Source organism: Protopterus annectens, chromosome 10.part0 (genome assembly GCF_019279795.1).
Source record: "Protopterus annectens isolate FY-2018-M chromosome 10.part0, PAN1.0, whole genome shotgun sequence".
Taxonomy (NCBI): Eukaryota; Metazoa; Chordata; order Ceratodontiformes; family Protopteridae; genus Protopterus; species Protopterus annectens.
In genome coordinates this window covers 1,417,916,941-1,417,938,789 of record NC_056744.1, presented here as the reverse complement: position 1 = coordinate 1,417,938,789, position 21,849 = coordinate 1,417,916,941, and the positions used below count along the sequence as shown (strand labels likewise).

Below are 21,849 nucleotides of genomic sequence, written 5' to 3'. Positions count from 1 at the left end.
TTCCCTCTATCACAATATCACATGCAATATGCATAGTAGTAGCCCTGTGGCAGAAACAGACTCTGTACTTCTAGCAGTTAAAGCTTCAGCATTATCACATTCCATAGGCATGCTTTCTGGCAGAACCCTGGCTTACTCATTTATACCTGGTGCCATTCTATGATATGGTGCCTCAATTCCTCTAAGATGATGAGCAAAATTAGGCTGTTATCCCAGATTCTTCAATCTGCTCTCCTCATCTCCTAAACTGAGCATTAAAAAGGGATGTTCTTCATGTTCCACTGTTGCAGTCCTGACTTGTGGGATTTCCTACCATGTAAGCCCTTGGCTGGCCCAACTACCAGAGTAAAAATCGTCCTCCTCCATAGGCTGGTGGGCATCCTATCTGACATCACTACGCTTGGACATACTGGAGCCAACTGACACCATGATATGTCTTTTCTTGCCTTCGGCACCCATAGCAGTAATTCAGTGCATTGGTCTGCACCAGAGAGAGAAGTAATTTGAAAGCTAACTGTCCCAATGGGAAACTCTTTTTTCTTGCTTTAATCCATGTCAGATAAGGCTCAGCTGTGATAAGGATATCCAACACCAAGACGCCCATACACTGTGTCAGCTGTCTAGGCCCTGATCACGACATTCCTAATTGTCATTTCTGCACTCATTTCAATTCTAGGACTATCACACATAGGGCTCAGATCTTAGCTAGGCATCTTAGTCTCCCATCTACTTCACATCGTCCAATAGCGTTTGCTGGTCTTCCCAAGTTTGAGCTCCCTAAGCATAGGAAGGATAGGGAAAAAAGACTCAAGCTTAGGGTCTTAGATGACAATCTCTCTTTCTACCAGTCCCCCAAAGATTGTCATCACTTAGGAAGGTGAAGCACTTTCACAGCCCCCTTCTGTGACTGAGGTTGTGGTGCAGACCTCTGTCAAAATCCATCCGGAGTCCAACATGCTGTTGAGTCCCTCAACTTCTAAACAGACCTTGACTTTTGATTGCAGGTTGGGTCCAGGTTCACTCAGCAGACCTCAGCTTCCGAAGAGAACTCTTTCACCAGTGATGTCCCTTTGTGGCTTCAGCCTGCCTCAGCTCATTCTTCCAGAGAGACTGGCATCAGTATTGTGGCTGTACCTAGGCCCAAGGCCAAAGTTTCCTCTAAGAAGTGTACTACCTCAAGCCTTATGCCTAGGCCTATCGTCTTTCATGCACAGGGATATCAGCAAGACCTGGTGAGGTTAGCTGAACACCTTATTTCTATAGTCAGAGCTAGGCACCCCCTTTGGAGTCTTCCCCAGGGAAAAAAAAAGAGGGAACCTACCCTTGAAGTTTACCCTGAGCCTCCTGAATCCGATGAGGATTCTGACCAGGAGGAGTCTATCTTTGAGGAGGGACCCCTCCTTACTTCTTTTAAAGATTTCTACATTTCAGAGCAGGTACTAATCACTTTCAGTTTTCTACACTGCCCTTTGGCTTGTCAGAATTTTCACAAAGTGCTTAGCCCCTGTGATCGCCTTCTGCAGAACAAGAGGGGTCCATATTTATCCTTTTCTGCACAACTGCCTTATTCAAGCCATGAGTTAATTAAAGCTCCTTAGGGATCTGGCCTTTACTCAAAACCTCCTAACCTCCTTGGGGTTCACCATAAATCTATGCTGTTGTAACACAGACCCATCCACCAGGATAGTTTTCTTGGGAATGCTTCTGGATTCTTCACTTCAAAAGGCCTTTCTCCCTACAAAAAAAGGTCTCCTTTCTGACTCAATATTTCCAACACATTATGCAGAGACAATGCCTTTCAGCCAGGGAATTCTTCAGAACATTAGGCTATATGGCATCGTGTATCTTCATGCTTCCTCTGGCCAGAATACACATGAGGACGCTTCAGTGGTACCTCAGGAATGTGTGGTGCCAGCACTTACAATCCCTAGTGACATAAATTCATCTGATCCCTTGTCTCAAGGATGAATTTGCATGGTGGACACAGGCATGTGCCCAGAACCTAGGTCTCCCCTTCAGGTTTATCCCTCAAGGCCAAACAGTAACCACAGATGAATCAGAGACAGCCTGGGGGCTCATTTCCAGCACCTTCAGTTCCAAGACAAATAGGAAATTCAGGTCAGAGACAAGCACATAAACCGGAAAGAACTTATAGCAGTTCAAAAGGGCATAGTAGCTTTCAGAGAAAAATGGAAACCAGGGGTCCTGTTAGTCAAAACAGACAACACCACAGTCATGTGGTACATAAACAAACAGGGAGGCACTCACTCTTACCCTCTGTGTTCACTGCCTATGCAGAGCTGGGAAACAGTGCACTCTCTGCGGTTACACCTGATAGCACAATACCTTCCAGGTCTTCATAACACTCTAGAAGATCACCTCAGCAGGAACTTGATGGATCGGATGGCATCTGCATCGGGAAACGTTTCTTAGCATAGTCCAAAAATGAGGAACCCCACAAACAGACCTCTTTGCCACCAAAACAAATGTTCAACTAAAATGATTCTGTTCCAGGAGCAAACTGCTCTCAGCATGGAAGACAGATGCCTTCTCCTTCGGTTGGACCACCTTTTCCTTTATGCATTCCCCCTTGCCTCTTCTCCTCAGGTCCTCCTAAACATCAGGGGGCCCAAGAGTCATTCTGATAGCCTCAAACTGGCCCAAACAGCACTGGTATCCTCTGTGGCTGTTACCTCAGAGAGTGGACCTTCTGACTCAGGATAAGGGGAGGTTTGTGTATCCCAATCTGCAGACTCTCAGACTCTCAGCCTGGATACTCCCTCAGCACTCAGCTTTGAGACTGCCATAAGCAGACAAGGTAAAGACATTCTCAAAGAGGTCAGAAGGCCTAGTATTAGGAAATCATATTCAGCCAAGTGGAAAAGGTTCTCCATCTAATGTCAGAGGAAAGGCCCCAATCCAAATTCAGCCAAGATCTCTGCCATTTTAGATTACCTGGCTACCCACCCCCCACCCCCTTTGACAGAGGCCTAACTTTTTCTTCCATCAAAATTCATGTATCTGCTATTTCTGCCCACATCCCTACTCTTCCTCCAATCTTTTCACACTCCTGGATGAAAAAATTCCTTAGGGGAGTGATCAACATCAGATCTCCCAGGAGGCAATGCAGACCTGTATAGCATCCCAATTTTGTTCTGGAAAAATGACCCTACCCCATTTTGAAATGGCAGCTTCTACTGACCTAAAATTTTTAACCTAGAAGATTGCCCTTTTACTGACTATCACGTCACCTAGAAGGGTCTCTGAGCTGCAGCCTCTCATGGAAGTGGAACTATTTCTCATATTCCACCCAGACAGAGTATCCCGGAAGGACTATCCCATCATTTGTGCACAAGGTGGTCACTGACACATCCTTGACTCAAGCCAAACACCTGCCCACCTTATTCCCCAATCCTCAGAACCAAGGGGTAGAGAATCCTTCATTCATTGGATGTACATAGACAGCTCTGCTACTATCATGACAGAACTAAATCTTTCAGAAAATCAAACCAACTCTTTGTGTCCTTTGCAACTGGCTCTGAAGGGAAGCCAGTTTCCAAACAGACTATTTTCAAGTGCATCTCTCATTGTATTTCCTTTTGTTACAACCATAATGGTAAAAAGCCACCTGAGGCTGTCAGTACTCACTCTACTAGGGTGACTGCTATGTCTGCTACCTTCCTGAAAACAGTTCTTACCAAAGATATTTTGGAAACTGCTGCCTGGTCCTCTATGCATACCTTTACCAAACTTATCAGCCTTTTCCAAGTTTAGAGCAGGATTTGCCACTGCCATCGTGTAGGGCATCCTTTCCTCTCCATAATCCTCCTTAAACCCTCTTCTCAGCTTTGGGAATCATCCCACATGCCAGGACTGCAACAGTGAAACATGAAGAACATAGTACATTTGCGTATACCTACCATAAATATAGATGTTCGAGGGTATTCACTGCTGCAGTCTTCTTTCCCTTCTTCGTCCTTCCTTGTCTGCAATAGTAGTCTGCTTCTGTCCCAAGCCAGTGAACCCCCTGGGTGTTCCCCCTACCTGGCCAAGTTTCTGACTTAGACCCTTGCTTTTATTGTTCATCCTGGGGGCTCATAATTCTAATGGGGAAGAAAAAACTGATATCATGGCATCGGTTGGCTCCCTATATACCTAAGCGTACTGACGTCGGACAGGATGTCCACCAGCCTCAGAGGAGGGAGATATTTATTCTGGTAGTTGGGCTGGCCAAGGGCATAGATGGCAGGAAATCCCACAAGTCAGGACTGCGTCAGTGAATATACTTGAACATCTACATTTACCGCACGTGTACACAACTGTACTTTCCTTCACTGATCAGGAGCTCTTCCTCAGATGAACAAGATTCTCTCTCCCCCCGATCTACATTCTTCCACTCTTAAGGAGCAAAAAAGTTTACTGTTTTAATCTTCAGCAAACTGGTTCCTACAATTACAAATGTACATATACAAGTGGTGTCCTTTAATTAACATACCCCACACTAAGAAATGACATCAATTTCAGTATCAGCATTCAGGTACTATAATAAAGCACCATCAGCAGCTGTTGATCATGACCTGTAACACCTTGTGCTGATATCTATTCATAACGATCAACACAAAATAGCATTTTTTTAAAAAAAAAGTTATGGAGAGTAACAGAAAAGAAACTCAATCACAAATTTCTGTCAAATGTTGTTATAAATGTAGGTACCCAAAAAAAAAAAACAGTCACTTTACAAATGCACATGCATTCTTTACAGAATTCAGTTCTATGTGGTCTCTTTTCAGTAATCTCAATTTCTGTATTCTTTATTGGTTACCATTTTTTTCCTTCAGTACACTTTAGCATACAGACAGAGATAATTCTAACAGTTATTCCTTTTTTCAGGTTTCAAGTATACCTTCTAGACTGCCTTCATTATTCACTTGTTGTTTCCTGTGGACCGCTCTTTAGAACTCTCTCTGGAGCCAGAGATCAGGAATCTTACTTCTAAAAGAGGTAGTGGCCATAATATACTCCTAGAGGCAGCTGCTTCTTATTAACTATCACAAAAAGTTGCACTCTTTGGTTTGCCTGCCTGCTGCAAACTTACAAAGTCTGCACGTCCTCCACCTTTCATCTGCCTGCCTGCCTCAGTCTCTTCCCCTTTCCCATTCATTTTTCTGCCTGACTCAGACTCAGGGACTCTGCACTTTCCTACCACCAGGCAGACACTCTAGTACAAGCAACCTTAGCTAATACACAAACTGCAAACAGCAGACACATCAAGAAGCAGTGTGTTTCCCAGGCACAGAAGTCAGTAGTCACTGTGCCACAATTTCTATCTTTTGATGTATATACTTTCATATTCATATATGGGTACCATTACTTTGGTAGAGCAGTCAAATAGTACAATCACAACTAGTGAAAAAAAAATAAGGAAATGGGATCGCCCCTTCTGTAAAAAAATTTGTTGTCTTTGTTGATCTTGTGTTTGGTCTTAATTTGGAACAAATTAATTATATTAAGTGAAATGTTTACAATATCTGATTTTTAGTTATTTTTTCTTTCAGTTGTTGAGTTCCATATTTGTGCTGCCTGCCAACATATGGATCCGTATTAGTTCATTGTGTTTTCAGAAACTCGAAATCCATATGGTCAAGACCATATGATTGAGTTTTTGAAAACTCAAAGCTTTTGAATGGAGATCTCTTTTCAGCGAGGATTGCGAAATTTACCCTTCTCTTCAATGTAGTTTAAGCTCGAAGTTGGTATATATAATTTGCAGGGGGGTGTACATTTTTGTGTTTTTTTGTTTTTTTGTTCTTTTGATGGTTTAAGAAACTTGATCATATGGCCTTGACTGTATGAATTTTGAGTTTCTGAAAACTCGATCATCTGACACAGATCCATATATATATATATATATATATATATATATATAGGTTTACTATCAAAATTCTATATATCTATATATATATATATATATATATATATATAGACAAATAGATATACATATAGATATATAGGTTTACTATCAAAATTCTGAAACAGAAAGGTCAGAAATGACAAACTTTGTTCACTCAAAACAAAAAAAATTGTAATGCTGATAATTTGAATTCAACATTATCAATATTACCCAACTTACATTGACATCCAGTCATTTCCTACAAATGTTTTGCAGGGGGAAAAGCCCCCTGCATCGTCTAGCCCCCCACTCCCCCTGCTAATTATATATTCCAACTCCGAGACTGACTACAGTGAAGAAAAGGGTAAATTTCCCAGTCCCCACTGCAGTGCGATCTCCAATCAAAATGTCAGCTTCACAACAGCAAATGCACAATAGCATTCGCTGTTGTGGAGTCAAATATTTTCCAGATCAGCATTACTTGAACTTGAAACTAACCTTTCAACCATAACAGTTCACATAACTGCGGTCTAAAATTTTGATAGTAAACCTATGTATATATATATATATATATATATATATATATATATATATATATATGTATATATATATATATATAAATATATATATATATAAATATATGTATATATATATAGATATGTATATATATATATATATATATATATATATATATATATATATGTATATAAATATATATATACACACACACACACACACACACACACACACACACACACACACACACACACACACATATATATATATATATATACATACATACACACACACACACGCACACACATATATATATACACACACACACACACACATATATATATATATATATATATATATATATATATATATATATATATATATATATATATATACAGGTCTAGGACACATGCTTGACTAGCATATGTCCGAATCACAAAACACTGAACACACATACACGAAAGCGTTTAACATCGAAAAGCGCTTCCGTGTATGTGTAACTCAAAAAAAAAAATCTATGTTTCTGCAGGGGGGCTCTGCCCCCCTGCACCCCCCACGTGGGGGGCTGTGCCACCCACACATCCCCTACTTTATTATTCTCACTCTGAGATCGCACTACAGTGGGGAAAAGGGAATTTTCCCTTACCCGCACTGTAGTCCGATCTATGAAACAGGCACACATACACGGAAGCGCTTGTCGATGTTAAGCACTTTCATGTACATGTGTTTGATGTTTTGTGATTCGGACATATGCTAGTCGAGCATGTGTCCGTATCCAATATATACATACATATATATATATATATATATATATATATATATATATATACATTTTATATATATATATATATGTATATATCTATGCCATCAGTATCATAGACTAGTATAATTGCTGTTTGCAGAGGCATACTGATCATCTCTCATTTTTATCTTAACACAAACTAGTGTATTGCATCTGCCCACTCTGCAAAAACCTATATACTGGTTGTGATTAAACTGGAGTCAATCTGTAGTGAGGGTCAATTAAGATTACTACTGCTAAACAGACATATGACTGTATATATATATATATTTGGTCTGTGTTACTTAGTCAAGTTGCAGTTACATGGAAAAGCAGCTCATCAAATTTAAATGAAAGCCCAATAAAACTCCTCCTCAGTAAGAAAGTTTTACTATAGATTCTGCAGGGTGGGACAGATATGTCAACACCTGATTTGTAATTTAAAATAATGGAGGTCATTTGATGGCCTTCAACTCAATAAACTAAATGCCTCCATACATTTTAGATATATATTTATGTATGTATGAGTCTACACTGGCTGTTGAAAACCACAAAATGTTGAAGAGAATACGATGAATTTCAACCCAGCAATACTTACAAATGGTTTTCAACGTGGGTCTTGTGGGAGAGGCAGGTTCCATTCACACAGTGTTATGTGGTCAATGAACTGAGACTCAACGCATTGTGGTTGATGAATCCAAGTAAACTGAAACCATTTAATCCTCTTGACTATCCTCACTAAACACACACACACACACACACACACACACACACACACACACACACACACACACACACACACACACACACACACACACACACACACACACACACACATATATATATATATATATATATATATATATATATATATATATATAAAACAAATATACAGACACCTGACATTCTTTCAAAAACTCCATTTATCAAGTGAAGATTTCTCTGTGCAAAATGCTGAGAGTGTCATTCATCATAGAATGCTATAATTACATTTATTTACTCTCAACTGCACCATTCCTTTTGAAGATTCACTTTTGTCATGGTTGTCTGACCATGACATGAATATATTTAAGTTACGGAGTGTGAGGACAGAGCCCCCATTTCGAGATATGTAGTCTTTTAAAAATTTTTGGAGGGAAGCTATGTATTTTACTTTATGTGTGCAGTAGGACTTTATTCTATAATTTGTAACTGAGAATACATGAATAAGTATTGTCTGTAACAGTTTGCCAAGCTATGAGTTATTTACTTGATTCCTTTTAGTTTATGTGTATACCAAACTGATTTGATTCATTTTGCTATCTGATGAGCAAACAATCAAGAAGATAGTTGTACAGAGGCTGTCTTGTGTTCTCTATGTTTGAAGTTTGTGCACTTTATTATAAGAGATTATTGCAAATGTAAGCCTATTATTTACATTTACAATCCCTGTATTATGATTTTTTGTTTTTTGTTTTTGATGTACTAAACTATAGATGGAATTGTTTCATGTACTGTCTCTCTTTCTATTTTGTTTGTGTACATTGTCCATCTTACTGAGACTTTTAAGTACTCCCTTCAAAATAAGTCCGGTAACCGTTATTGGTGTCTCAAAGGAGAATCAGAAGTAGCAGAACTACATTCATGTATAATGCTTAATGAGATAAGTGATGTTATTTTTTTCTGATTTTATTTTTGGGAGATCAGGGTTAATTTGCTTGCCCATATTTTTTTTCTTTTTAAGATTAGTTATTTTGTAGAAAACATAATACTGGCTGTTTTGAGATGATAAATATTTTAATTTGCATTTTTAAGTAACAAGTTTAGTTATGCATGCCTTCTATTAGAGAAAAAATTCTCAAGGATTTTGATGGTGGTTTCAGTGGCTATGTATTTTGTACTCAATGGTTGAAACTACGGGCATGGCATTATTTTGGATTATCTCCAAGTTATTTAAAGTAGCGTTGTAGCTGGATCCTTTTAATATGAGGAATGCGAACATTTACTCATATAAAAAACTCTTTTATCAACAAATTAGAATTGTCTAACATCTCTTAATGCAGTATAATATGTATTTACCACTGCTAATTTATCAGTCTTTGTTTATTATGTAATGTTTGAGTATCCAGTAAAGTTGAATGAATATCACCATATAGTTGTGTTAATAAGAAAACAGTATCAACTGTTATGAGAACCTTATTGCCTAAGCCATTCTAAATGCCTCCTGTTTGCATGATGAAAGAACAAAATACATTGAATAGTGTTTTTAATGTTCTGATGTGGTAGAAAAACATTTGTTTTCTGTATACTAATCTGCATGTATTCATTATGTCAATGTTTACTTTATTAGGAAATTCTGTCATCTCACTATGTTCAGAAACATCAACTTCTGCGTAAAATGGTAATACTGGCTTATGGATCAATGGTGTACAGATACTGTAAAGGTCCTGACATTTGTCCAGAATGGGCATTGCAGGTATGCTTTTACTAAACAATGTTTCAGTCTTATTTTTTATATATGTATGTGTTTATTTATTGACTCTTCTTGACTGAGTGACTAATGAATTGGTTTGCATTTGTTATTCATTTAGTCCAATAAGCCCAGGGCCCTTTCTTAGAGGATAATTTGGATGAATTACTATTGATAAATACATTGGATACTTTCAAAATATCGCAAAGGTGTATATACTAGGAAACACATTTAAGAATTGTTTCAGTCAATAACTTTTACAAATTATTATTTCTGCGCATTGGTATAAGAACATAATCTATGTACAGGGTTTCACACAGCCACAATCACCAGTATCTACCAACATCTTCTTATTTAACTTTTTATATTCATATTTATATTAGTTTACACATCAGCTTGTGAACTGCTTAATACAATTACTATCCATCATTAGCATGTTCTAAATCACCCCTGAATATCCATTCTAAAGCCTGAAGTATTGTCATGAAAAGTGCTAAGTGGTATTCACCAAGAAGTAATGTACCTCCTATTCAGGTAATTCCTAAAAATTTGAAAAAAACATGACATATATTTTCTCACATAATTCTGAGCCCTGTAATTTGCAATTCTAACTTGTGTAGCTGCTATCTTACAATGCAATATGTATATGTACATGTACATGTATATGAGTTTGTGCTCATGTATGTGTATGAATATATATATATATATATATATATATATATATATATATATATATATATATATATATATATATATATATATATATGTATACACACACACACACACACACACACACACACAACTTTAACCTTTTATTAACAGGTATACTTTTTGCTTCTTATTGTATATTTTAAATCTGCTTGCATCTTTTTGTAATTTGTTTTATCTGTATTTTTTACTTACAGATTTTGTAATATGTTTGCATGTTATTGTAATCTATTATAACACTTCTTGTTTGTATTTTTATTCGATTTTATTGCTGCCTTTATGACCCAGGTCATTGCTGAAAAGGCTCCTTGGACCAGTACACTTACCCAGTAAACAAACTGGGTCAGAGGCTTTACTAAGTTCGAAGAAGATGGCTTCAGATTTTTTGCCTTGTTCCATGTTGGAACAGAAATGCTCTGTAAAATGTAGAGAGAAAATGGCAGTAGTAGTGCTATAGTAGGGGCATAAGCCATGTGGTCACTGACTGAGAATGTCAAATTAGGTGATGTACTGAAGAATTTGATGAAGATATTTTTTTCAAGAGTTTTAATAAGGAGATAGGGATTAAACATATGGTGATTTCCATTTCATGTGAAAGGAGAGAAGTTTGTTGGTAAGGGCATGTTTGAAGCTTTAGGGAGAATGTAGCAGTGAGGAAAAGAGTGAAGATGAAGGCAAGCAGATTTTATTGTATTTTATTTTTTTATTTTATTTTACATTTGTTGACCGGGCTAGTCCAACTGGATACATATCCATTTTCAGTAGAAGCCCGGGGGGGAGAAAGCTCCAGAGGAAAAAAAAAACTTACAAAAATTTAAAATGTAACATAAATGATTACAAAAGACATCGAAAGACAGTAATACAAAATTGAGTAAAAAAAAGTTTACATAAAGAATAGAAGAAAAAAATAAAAAATTGACTTAAATATTACGAAAAAAATTGACTTAAATAGACAAATAAGGAAAATAGTAGTCGAGACTCAGAGACGTTAGTATTTAAGTAAATATAGGTTAATATATAGAGTGTAGTATATAGAGGAGACTCAGAGACATTAGTATTTAAGTAAATATAGGTTAATATATAGAGTGTAGTATATAGAGGGGACTCAGAGACATTAGTATTTAAGTAAATATAGGTTAATATATAGAGTGTAGTATATAGAGGGGACTCAGAGACATTAGTATTTAAGTAAATATAGGTTAATATATACAGTGTAGTATATAGAGGGGACTCAGAGACATTAGTATTTAAGTAAATATAGGTTAATATATAGAGTGTAGTATACAGAGGGTTTATTGGTAGGAATATAGTGGTTTTGGAGTGGAACAGTTAGTTAAGGATAATGGTTAGTCAGGGTTGGTACAAGTGGTTATTGAGAAAAAGTTTTAGATTAGTTTTAAAGAATGGGAGAGAAGTCTGAGATGTAAGATCATGGGGTAGTTGATTCCATACTTTACCAATGTAGTTAGAGAATAAGGAGTCACCTGCTAAGTTTTTTGATAAGGTAGTATTAATCAACATTTTGTTAGAGGAGCGTAAATTCTTGAGGTTATTATATGGCGTAATGAGGGTAGAGAGAATTGGAGTGTTGCTGGGTTGGTATATGGTTTTATGAGCTATTGTTAGTTGGTTAAATCGTAGCTGATTAAGGAGTTCTAGCCAGCCCAGTTGTTTTAGATTCAGACAGTGATGAAAGGTGAGTTTGTGGCAAATCTCGCAATATTGTTATATGATATAGCCAGTTTGTTGAGGTTATTTTTAGAAAGGTTAGTATATATGGGAGAAGCATAGAATAGGGTGGAGATTAATTGGGTTCTAGCTATTGCAGTCCTAGCTTCTGATGTAAGGAAAGGTTTGATTCTATAGAGGGATCCTAGTTTTCTGTTAATTGATTTTATTGTAGTATTTATGTGGGTGTTAAAGTTTAAGTGATTATCAATTGTAATTCCTAGTAGTTTGGTGGTGGGGTCAGGAGAAATAAGGGTGCCATTATTGGATGTAAGAGTGAAATGTAGAGGGGTGGATATATGGGTAGGTGTAAAGACTAAACGTTTAGTTTTTTTCGGGTTGAGGAGAAGACAACTGTTAGAGAACCATTGTTCTACAGTGCTGAAAGCTTTTTGTGTAAGAGAATGAAGTTCGGTCTGGGATGTGGCTGAACAAATTATAGTACAGTCATCTGCATATTGAATGCAGGTAGAGAGTGGAGTGGATAGATGAAGGTCATTTATAAAAATGGAAAACAGTAGAGGGCCTAATATGGAACCCTGAGGAACACCTAGTGAGATAGGAAGGAGATTCGAAAGATGATTTTGCCAGAGAACTGCCTGTTGTCTGTTTTCAAGGTAGGATGTAAACCAGTTCATAGCAAGAGTGTCAAGTGAGAGTGACTTCAATATGTGTAGGAAGAGTTGGTGATTAACTATGTTGAAGGCTTTAGATAGGTCAACAAATAATGCAGAGGAAAGAATGTTATTGTTGCGATTTTTGTTGATATAGTTAGTGAAGGATAGCAAGGCTGTGGTGGTACTATGGAATGGACAGAAACCATGTTGACAGTTAGCTAGTAGACTGTGATGGAGAAGGTGGTTAAGTAATTGTTTGTGAATACATTTCTCCATTATTTTAGCAAGTGGAGAGAGGTGAGCTATGGGGCGATAGTTGGAGAAATCATTGGAGTTTCCACCTTTGTGAAAAGGAATAATGTAGGAAATTTTCCAAATAGATGGGATAGTGCCTTCCTTTAAGGTTCTATTGATCAGTATGGAGATGGGATAAGCAATTGCTTTGGCTCCTCTTTGCAGGAATTCTGCTGGGAGTTTATCAGCTGAGGGGTAGTGGGTTTTAGTTTTTGGATTAGGGAACATATATAGGATGTGGGTATTGGTTCTAGGTGGAATAATGGGGGAGGAATGGTATTAGGAATAGGCAGATTAGAGGTGTCAGAGGATAAATGGTTTGCAAAATTCAGTATAGAAGTAGTAAAGAAAGAGTTAAAGGTGTTGGCTGTTTGTGTTGGGCAGTCAGGTTGGAGCCTAGAGGATTAGGTGTGACAGTTTTGCTTGGGTATTGAAGTTTGTTAATACTAGTCCAAAATTTTTGTGGTTCTTTAAGGGAGGATTGTTGAAGTTGGAGATAGAAGTTCTTTTTATCTAGTAGGATGGCTTTTTTCGTAGTATTTCTTTGTTGTCTAAAGGTTCGGTGATCAGTAGTATCCTTTGTGGTACGCCATTTAGCCCAAGATTTGTTTCTGCAAAGGATTAGTTTCCTAGTATTATTTGAGAGCCATTGGGCTGGTTTAGTTTTGTTTCTAATAGCACATATTGGGGCATGATGGTCCAGGATTGCTAAGAAAGTGGTACTGAAGTATTCAACAGTTTTATTTATAGGGAGAGATTTTAGAGGTGATCAGTTACATTGTTTATGTTCAGTTTGGAACAGTTCGGGGTCAAAATGTTTTTCGGTACGGACTGTTCTGACACTAATAGGGATAGTTAGGCTTGTTTTATGTCTGATAATATATGGTCACTTAGGTAATCTGGAAGGGTTCCTGTTGTGTATCTTTGTCATGGGCTATTTGTAAGTATCCAATCTAAGGTGGTTTCTTTATTGTTAAGTTTATTTATTCTGGTGGGGGAGTTTATAGCTTGCAAGAAACCATACAAGTTGATCAGGGTGGTGGGGTTAGTGCAGCTGCATAAAGCCCAGTTTATGTTAAAGTCACCAAGGACTATGGTTTCTTGAGGGAGGTTAGAAGAAAGCCAATTTAGAATGTATTTGAGTATGCTGTGGTTATTTCCTGGGGGAAGATAGGAGCAGATGATGTTTATGGATTTGTGTGAGTTAAGCTGTAGTTTAGTGATAATTATTTCTGCACTATTATCTGAGGGTAGGTTAAGATTTAGACTGCTAATTTGTAGTTCTGCTTTGTAGAGAATTGCTACCCCTCCACCTTTTTTGTTTGTGCGGTTGCGACGAATGATGCTATAACCTGGGGGGATGATTTCATTGTCTTTAATTGTAGGTTTAAGCCATGTTTCTGATAAACAAAGGATGTCAAACTGATGTACATCTAGAAGGGCATGAACTAGAGGTATTTTGTTGCAGATACTACATATGTTTAGATTGTAGAGATTGCTTAGTAAATTGCTGCCAAGTCTAAAGATATCTAGATGAATGGATTGAAAGGAAGGAAGGGCAAAGCCTGAGTGGCCAAACAAAGCCAACCGTGGGTAAATTCAGCATTACCCACACCCAGAAGTGGGTTATTGCTATTATATAATGACATTATTTAAGAAAAAAAATAATTACTTTTCTTAAATAATGACATTGTATAATGCCTCCTTGCTGCCCTTCCGCAGCTGTCTGGTATTCTGTGGTAGTTCTAATGTACTGCGCATGCATATGCCTACACAGTACATCAGAGCTGTGGGCAAAAGCAACGGAGAAAGCAAGATCTCCGTTGCTTTTTACAAACTGTTTCGCTATGTTAAATGGGTTTAACATAGCAAGACAGCTTTAAAAAAAAGCAACGGAGTCTCCGTTGCTTTTTTTAAAGTTGTCTCGCTATGTTAAACCCATTTAACATAGCGAGACAGGTTTGAAAAAAGCAACGGAGAAAGTAAGATCTCTGTTGCTTTTTACAAACTGTCTCGCTATGTTAAAGGAGTTTAACATAGCGAGACAGCTTTAAAAAAAGCAATGGAGAATCTCCATTGCTTTTTTGAAGCTGTCTCACTATGTTAAACTCGTTTAACATAGCGAGACAGTGTGAAGCAACGGAGATCTTGCATTCTCCGTTGCTGTAAAAAAAGAGTTATAGTAATGGAAAAAGTCCAGGCGACCGGACCTTTTTCCATTACTATAACTCTGATTTACAACGTGCACGCTGACCAATCAACGTGCACGTTTTTGAATATTAATGGGGGGTTGTTGTATAATAGGGTTGTAGGAACAGTCAGTATTCTCAGGGAATATAATAGACCTTAAAATAAAAAAGGGTACTGCAGATATGTATGCTCTTACACTGGGGGCATAGTAGGAAGGATTAGAGAATAAAGGGTTTCTGGTATGAGGTGGATTACTGATGCTGTCTTTTATTTCTTTGTGAGGAGAATTGGAAAGCTTTTGAATGGAGAAAGGCATGTCTTATAGCCAGGTTTCAGTGACAGCAATTACATTTACATGTGACATATATATATATATATATATATATATATATATATATATATATATATATATATATATATATATATGGATGTATAGATATATACTATATACACACATACAGAAAGAAAGATAGAAGTGTGTGTGTGTGTGTGTGTGTGTGTGTGTGTGTGTGTGTGTGTGTGTGTGTGTGTGTGTGTGTGTGTGTGTGTGTATATATATACATATATATATGTGTATATATATATATATATATATATATATATATATATATATATATATATATATATATATATATATATATATATATATATATATATATATATATATATATATATATATATATATATATATATATATATATATATATATATATATATATATATATATATATATATATATATATATATATATATATATATATATATATATATATATATATATATATTGATAGATATATAGGTATATATATATATATATATATAGAGAGAGAGAGAGAGAGAGATTAACACATGTATATAGATATAAGGTCAGTAATATTATTTCTATTTTTGTAGATTATTAAAAAAGTGCTTCTCTTATGTAACATTAAAAGAACGACCTTTGGGGTTAAGATCTCTAACACCCATACATGATTTAAAATCCTGCTTTCTCTTAAAATTCATCTAAAACTAAGGTTCTAACTATTCTTTCTCTGGTTCAAAGACCAATAAATTCTTGGCTTGCATACAGTCCACCTTGGAAATGATGTTTGGTCCTGTGATAAGATATTTCTGGGGTGAAGTATCATAATGAACTCTTTCTTGATAATGATCTCTTTCTTTGCAAGTGAATCATCAGTTGTCTTTATCATCTCTCCTTTTGTTTCTTTTTAAGAAGTACCTCAAGGAGAAAACACTTATTCCTTGTAAAAGACCTTAATATTTTCATTAATGGTGTTTCTTCATTGTCACTGATTACTGTAATTCCTTATAGCTGGTTCTCTTTGCTAGTGAATTACATCACCTTCATTATGTACATGTCATTAAGTGAAGCACCACATTCATTTTATATTTTCACATTCTTCAATCCCTGCATTGCCAGTTACATTTTGTATTATTTTCAAGGTTCTTCCTGACATATAAGGTTATAAGGTTAAATATAAGGTATGGCATGGTCTTGTTTCTGTTTGAACAGACTCTCCTAGAAGATGTCAGACTCATTAAGGGGTTTGCAGTAAAAGTAGGTGTGTATCAGGTTCATCTCTGTGCTCAGCGTTACTCATACTGGTGATAGACTACATTTGTCAAACAGGTTGGAGGAGACAGATTAACAAAGATGCTGCATGCAGACCATGTTACAGGCAGGCTTTGAACATGAACTTCAGAAAATGAATAGGGAATAGAATGAAAAAGTGAAGGCAAGTGGGATGAAACTGAGTACAAACAATATATTTGTCATGACACTAAATGGGGAAAATCAGAAGAAGCTCAAAACTGAGATAGAAAAGAACAGTTTCATGGCTGCATTTGTCTGGTAGAGGTGCTTGAGGAAAGGGGAAGTCTGAAATGGGAGGTCAAAGCTAGAATCAGAGGTACTATAGCCCGCTGGCATACAGTGTCAGAGTAGTGTGTCACAGAAGAATGCCACAGAAATTGAAACCTAAGCAGGCAATCCAGATGAGGGAAACAGGTGATGGAGATGAAGTGCCTGAGATGGGCAGTGGGATCTACACTAAGGTACAGATGAATAGATAACAAGCAGAAGCCAAAGTAGCTCCAGTTGTACAGAAGGACAAATAGAACAGATTATAGTGGTTTGGGATCCTGTTTAAGAAAACATATGATATGGTGAAGGAAATTTAGGAGAGAAAGGTAGAAGGCAACAGCAAACAAGAACTTCCAGCAAAAATATGGATGGATTGTATGAAAGACGTGACAGTCAGGTCTGACTGTCAAAGAAGGTAGGACAGTGGAACTGAATCAGGAGAGGTAGCTACAGTTGATTTGACACCCTCAGCCCATGTACTAATGGAAAGTGAGGATTGATGAAAATGATGATGAATGAGTGATTGATATTCTTTCCATATACTTTCTATCTTCTTGTTCTGCACCCTAGACAGGATCAAAGTTTCTTCAGTAATGCTGCTTTGACCACAGCTAATGCCAAGAGTCCTTGGTGGAACGGTCATATCTTAGAATTTGTCTATGAAAGGAACTCATCATGTATTCTACACAGTTAATGAGGAGGACCAGTACATGTTTTTATGAAATTGTATAGCACATTCACAACATATCACATTCCCTTCCATTCCTATTACTTTATACTTTTTCAATATGACTTCAGTCCATTACATACAAACTCCATAACCTGCAGCTTTCTTAAAGCTGCATTTACCTGCCTTAGGTAATGGGCATCTAGTTCTGTCCTCATCATTTCTTCCATCCCCTCCAACTGCATTCAGAATTTACTTTTTACATATGGCCACTGTTGTTTATAGTAAGCTGTCTAGTACCATCAAAAATGAGATATTCCCCAGACCTTCCTGCTTCAAGACGTGTACATAACATACCTGCAGTGTCTGTGTTCTTTGCTATAGACTTGTAAAGAACTTAACTTACTCTGCAAAATGCACACAAGCATTCAAAGCAAGGGATCCAAGAAGAAGAATCCTTTGCCATCGAATGATGTTCTGCCTAAGGATGAAGTTCACTGTTTTTGTGGGTCTATATCAGATGCACGAAAAGACTTTAGCGTGAACGCTCACATGAGCGAAAATGCCGGGAATCAAAACTGTGATTGTGGGGTCATGTTACAGTGAGGAGTGGGATATTTGCCCTTTCCTCACTGTAGTGTGACCTCGGAGTTAGAATATATAGTTAGCGGGGGTGTGGGGGGCACAGCCCCCCACAATAGCAAGTTCGATTACCGGCATTTTCGCTCATGTGAGCGTTCGTGGTAAAGTATTTTCATTTTGTTAATATAGACCCGTTTTTGTCACATGTGTCTGCATAACCACAGCCATGACTAACCTTAATCATCCATTCCTCTTGGGGTTGTGTCTGCATAACCACAGCCCTGACTAACCTTAATCATCCATTCCTCTTGGGGTTGTGTCTGCATAACCACAGCCCTGACTAACCTTAATCATCCATTTCTCTTGGGGTTGTGTCTGCATAACTACAGCCCTAACATTAATCATCCATTCCTCTTGCGTTTGTGTCTACATAATCACAGCCCTGACTAACCTTAATCATCCATTCCTCTTGGGGTTGTGTCTGCATAACCACAGCCCTAACATTAATCATCCATTCCTCTTGCGGTTGTGTCTGCATAACCACCGCCCTGACTAAACTTAATCATCCATTCCTCTTGGGGTTGTGAATGCATAACCACAGCTCTGACTAACCTTAATCAGTCATTCCTCTTGGGGTTGTGTCTGCATAACCACAGCCCTAACATTAATCATCCATTCCTCTTGCAGTTGTGTCTGCATAACCACAGCCCCGACTAACCTTAATCATCCATTCCTCTTGGGGTTGTGTCTGCATAACCACAGCCCTAACATTAATCATCCATTCCTCTTGCGGTTGTGTCTGCATAACCACAGCCCTGACTAAGCTTAATCATCCATTCCACTCGGGATTGTGTCTGCATAACCACAGCCCTGACTAACCTTAATCATCCATTCCTCTTGAGGTTGGTTACTGTGGAGGGGGCAGAGCCAACCCAGGAAAAGGCACCCATTTGGTCTTGTCTGAATTCAGTGGCAGCCTCACTATCATCTCACTCTCCTGCACCAGCTGACACAATGAAAGCAGCAACTTTTTTAAAATATGTAATGTAACCATGCAGTTGTTGGCAAAGCATAAAACATTGGGGTATGCATTTATTAATTTGTTTCTTTGTTTGCAATTTATTTTCCTGTGAGAAGAGGAAAGATATAAGCAGACTCACTGGAGATAATAAAGAAATGTTGCAAAGCTGAAACATTAATAAACTTCATAAAAATAGAATAAAAACCTCCTGGAGGTGTTGAAACAATGCATGAAGCAGTCCGTCAGTTGCAGATTCCCTTGGGAGTCATAGCTAAAAAAACTTATGATCACCCTTAGCCGGGTTCAGGCGCTTAGGCAGCGAGACATTTCCCTGTGGTACATTTGACTGGAGACACATGGCTGAAGTGACATTTAGCAGCAGAGAAATATGGTTGTTTGCAAATTCCCTGTCGGCAAAAAGAAGTGCACACTGCTATCCTCACAGGCTTAATAACCAAATGCACAGTGGGAAAATAATGTCCATGGTCCCCAAGGGAACATGAGATAGAAGGCAATATGGCAGGCATCAGCAGCAGGCCGGCCAGAGGGCATGTCAGTGGCAGTAAAATGCAGTGCACAATGGGCAGTGCCTTTATAACTGGAATATGTGGACCACTACCCCCTTCACAGTGTCTAGGGAACATTACCTAAAACGCATACTGGAGCATAAATGTGACTACGGTAGCCTGCAAGATTTCCTCAATGCTGTAGCACACTTCTACATGTTGTAGTTATATAAGTATGTACTGTACACTGAGCACAACACTCATTACTTCTTCTGCCACCATGAATTTGGTTATTAAAGCCGTGAGCATGGCAGTGTGTGGTTCTCTTTTCCCACAGAGAATTTGAAAAAGCCATATTTCTCTGCAACTGAATGTCACTTCAGCCATGTGTTCCCAGTCAAATGTACCACAGGGAAATGCCTCGCTGCCTAGGTGCCTGAATCCCCCTTAGCCTGAGAAGCTATTTAACCTCAGACTTGGCTTTGGTAGACTTGATTTGCCCTCTGCGTTGTTTGTTTAGATTGATGAGAGAGTTTTAATCCTCCTTGACAGAAATTTCCTAATTTTGCTATGACTTTCTTCCTTTTGTTGTACGTCATATGGATTTTTGGATTCCATCAAGGTGGTTTGTTTTTTATTTATCCAAGGAAAACTCCTTAATCATCAAAACTATCTGCCATTTCATTGCCCTGTGCCCTAGAAATGGGCACCATTGTATCACACTTAAAGCAAACTGGCACCTGTCCAGCAACATGCCAACCTGCTTCTTTGATCCCAGCTCTACAAGATCTTAAAAGAACACTCCTGTCCTTCCCTTGTCTCCAACCTCTTCAGACAACTTCCTCTCCAACACAATCTAAGAAGTCTTAACCAATCGGGACCACTTCTTCAATGTCCCAGAACCAGACTTCATTGTACTAACCATGCCTTCTCCATCCTAGGCCCCAAACTCTGAGAATCCCTCCCTACTACTTTTAATGACCTTACCTCATACCAATCTTATTTGTGCTGAGATTAAAGATCATCTCAAGTCCAAATTAGTTTGCAAATGCTTTCCCTCTGGACACACCACCTAATCCCCCACTCTCCCCTTCAGCAGTCTGGCACATTTGACTTTCTCACATTATTTCCCTACAGTAATGTGTGACATGTCTTCCATATTTGTATAGTTAATTTCTTTATGCCCTTACTTTTGCTATCTTTTACACTTCAAGCTCTATCCCTTCACTATTTAACTGTCTTATTCTTTTTTCCTTCTTACTCCAACCACACCTTCCTACTGTCCTCTGTAATGTGCACTTTATTATTGCTAATGTTATTAATTCATTACTACATGTTGTCTGTATTCATAATACTTCTAGTTAACTTGCTTTTCTACTGTCATTTAGATTCGTCCTGGCTGATACTGAAATAGGTCAATTTCAATTTCCAAAGATAAAAAGCATGTCATTGGTCCCTCTGTGTTTTCCACTGCCAAAGGTACCCCAAAATCTCTGGCTATTTTCATGAATTTTTGGAGACCTAACTCACAAAGCTTTAATGCCCTAAGTCCAGTGAATAAGAAATCATCTAAATGATGTGTCATTTTCCGACTGGTGGATCCTTGGCATACCACCCTTTCTAAGAATGAGTTAAACTTCTCAAATGTAGCACAAGTTACTGTGCATCCCATTGGCATGCAGCAGTCGATGTTATATTCTCTATCTACTTTGAAACCTAGCAGGTCAGAATCCTTTTTCCCAATGTGTAGCAGATTAAATGCTGTGTCAATATCTGACTTCACCATGAGTGCCCCTTTCCCATGTGCAGTTGTCAGCTCAAGGCTGTATCAAAGGATACATAATTGACTGATGTAGCTGCTTCCGTCAGTGCATCACTAACGGATGCTCCTAACAGAAGTGACAGGTGGTGACTGAGCCTAAATTCCCCTGCCATCTTTTTCAGTACCAATCCCAGGGGGATACTCAAATTCTTAAATGGTGGTGATTTATAGGTGCATTTTACTCTTCCCAACCATACTTCTTTGTTCATCTTTT

At 37.8% G+C, this 21,849-nt stretch overlaps 1 protein-coding gene across 1 annotated transcript in view; it reads left to right on the top strand.

Moving 5' to 3' along the window:
* LOC122813623 (vitellogenin-like) overlaps positions 1 to 21,849 on the top strand; it is a 487,128-nt gene that overhangs the window by 151,384 nt on the left and 313,895 nt on the right. The window contains exon 10 of the mRNA XM_044086038.1: positions 9,517 to 9,642. Coding sequence (XP_043941973.1) covers positions 9,517 to 9,642 — 126 coding nt within the window. The remainder of the gene's footprint in view (positions 1 to 9,516; positions 9,643 to 21,849) is intronic.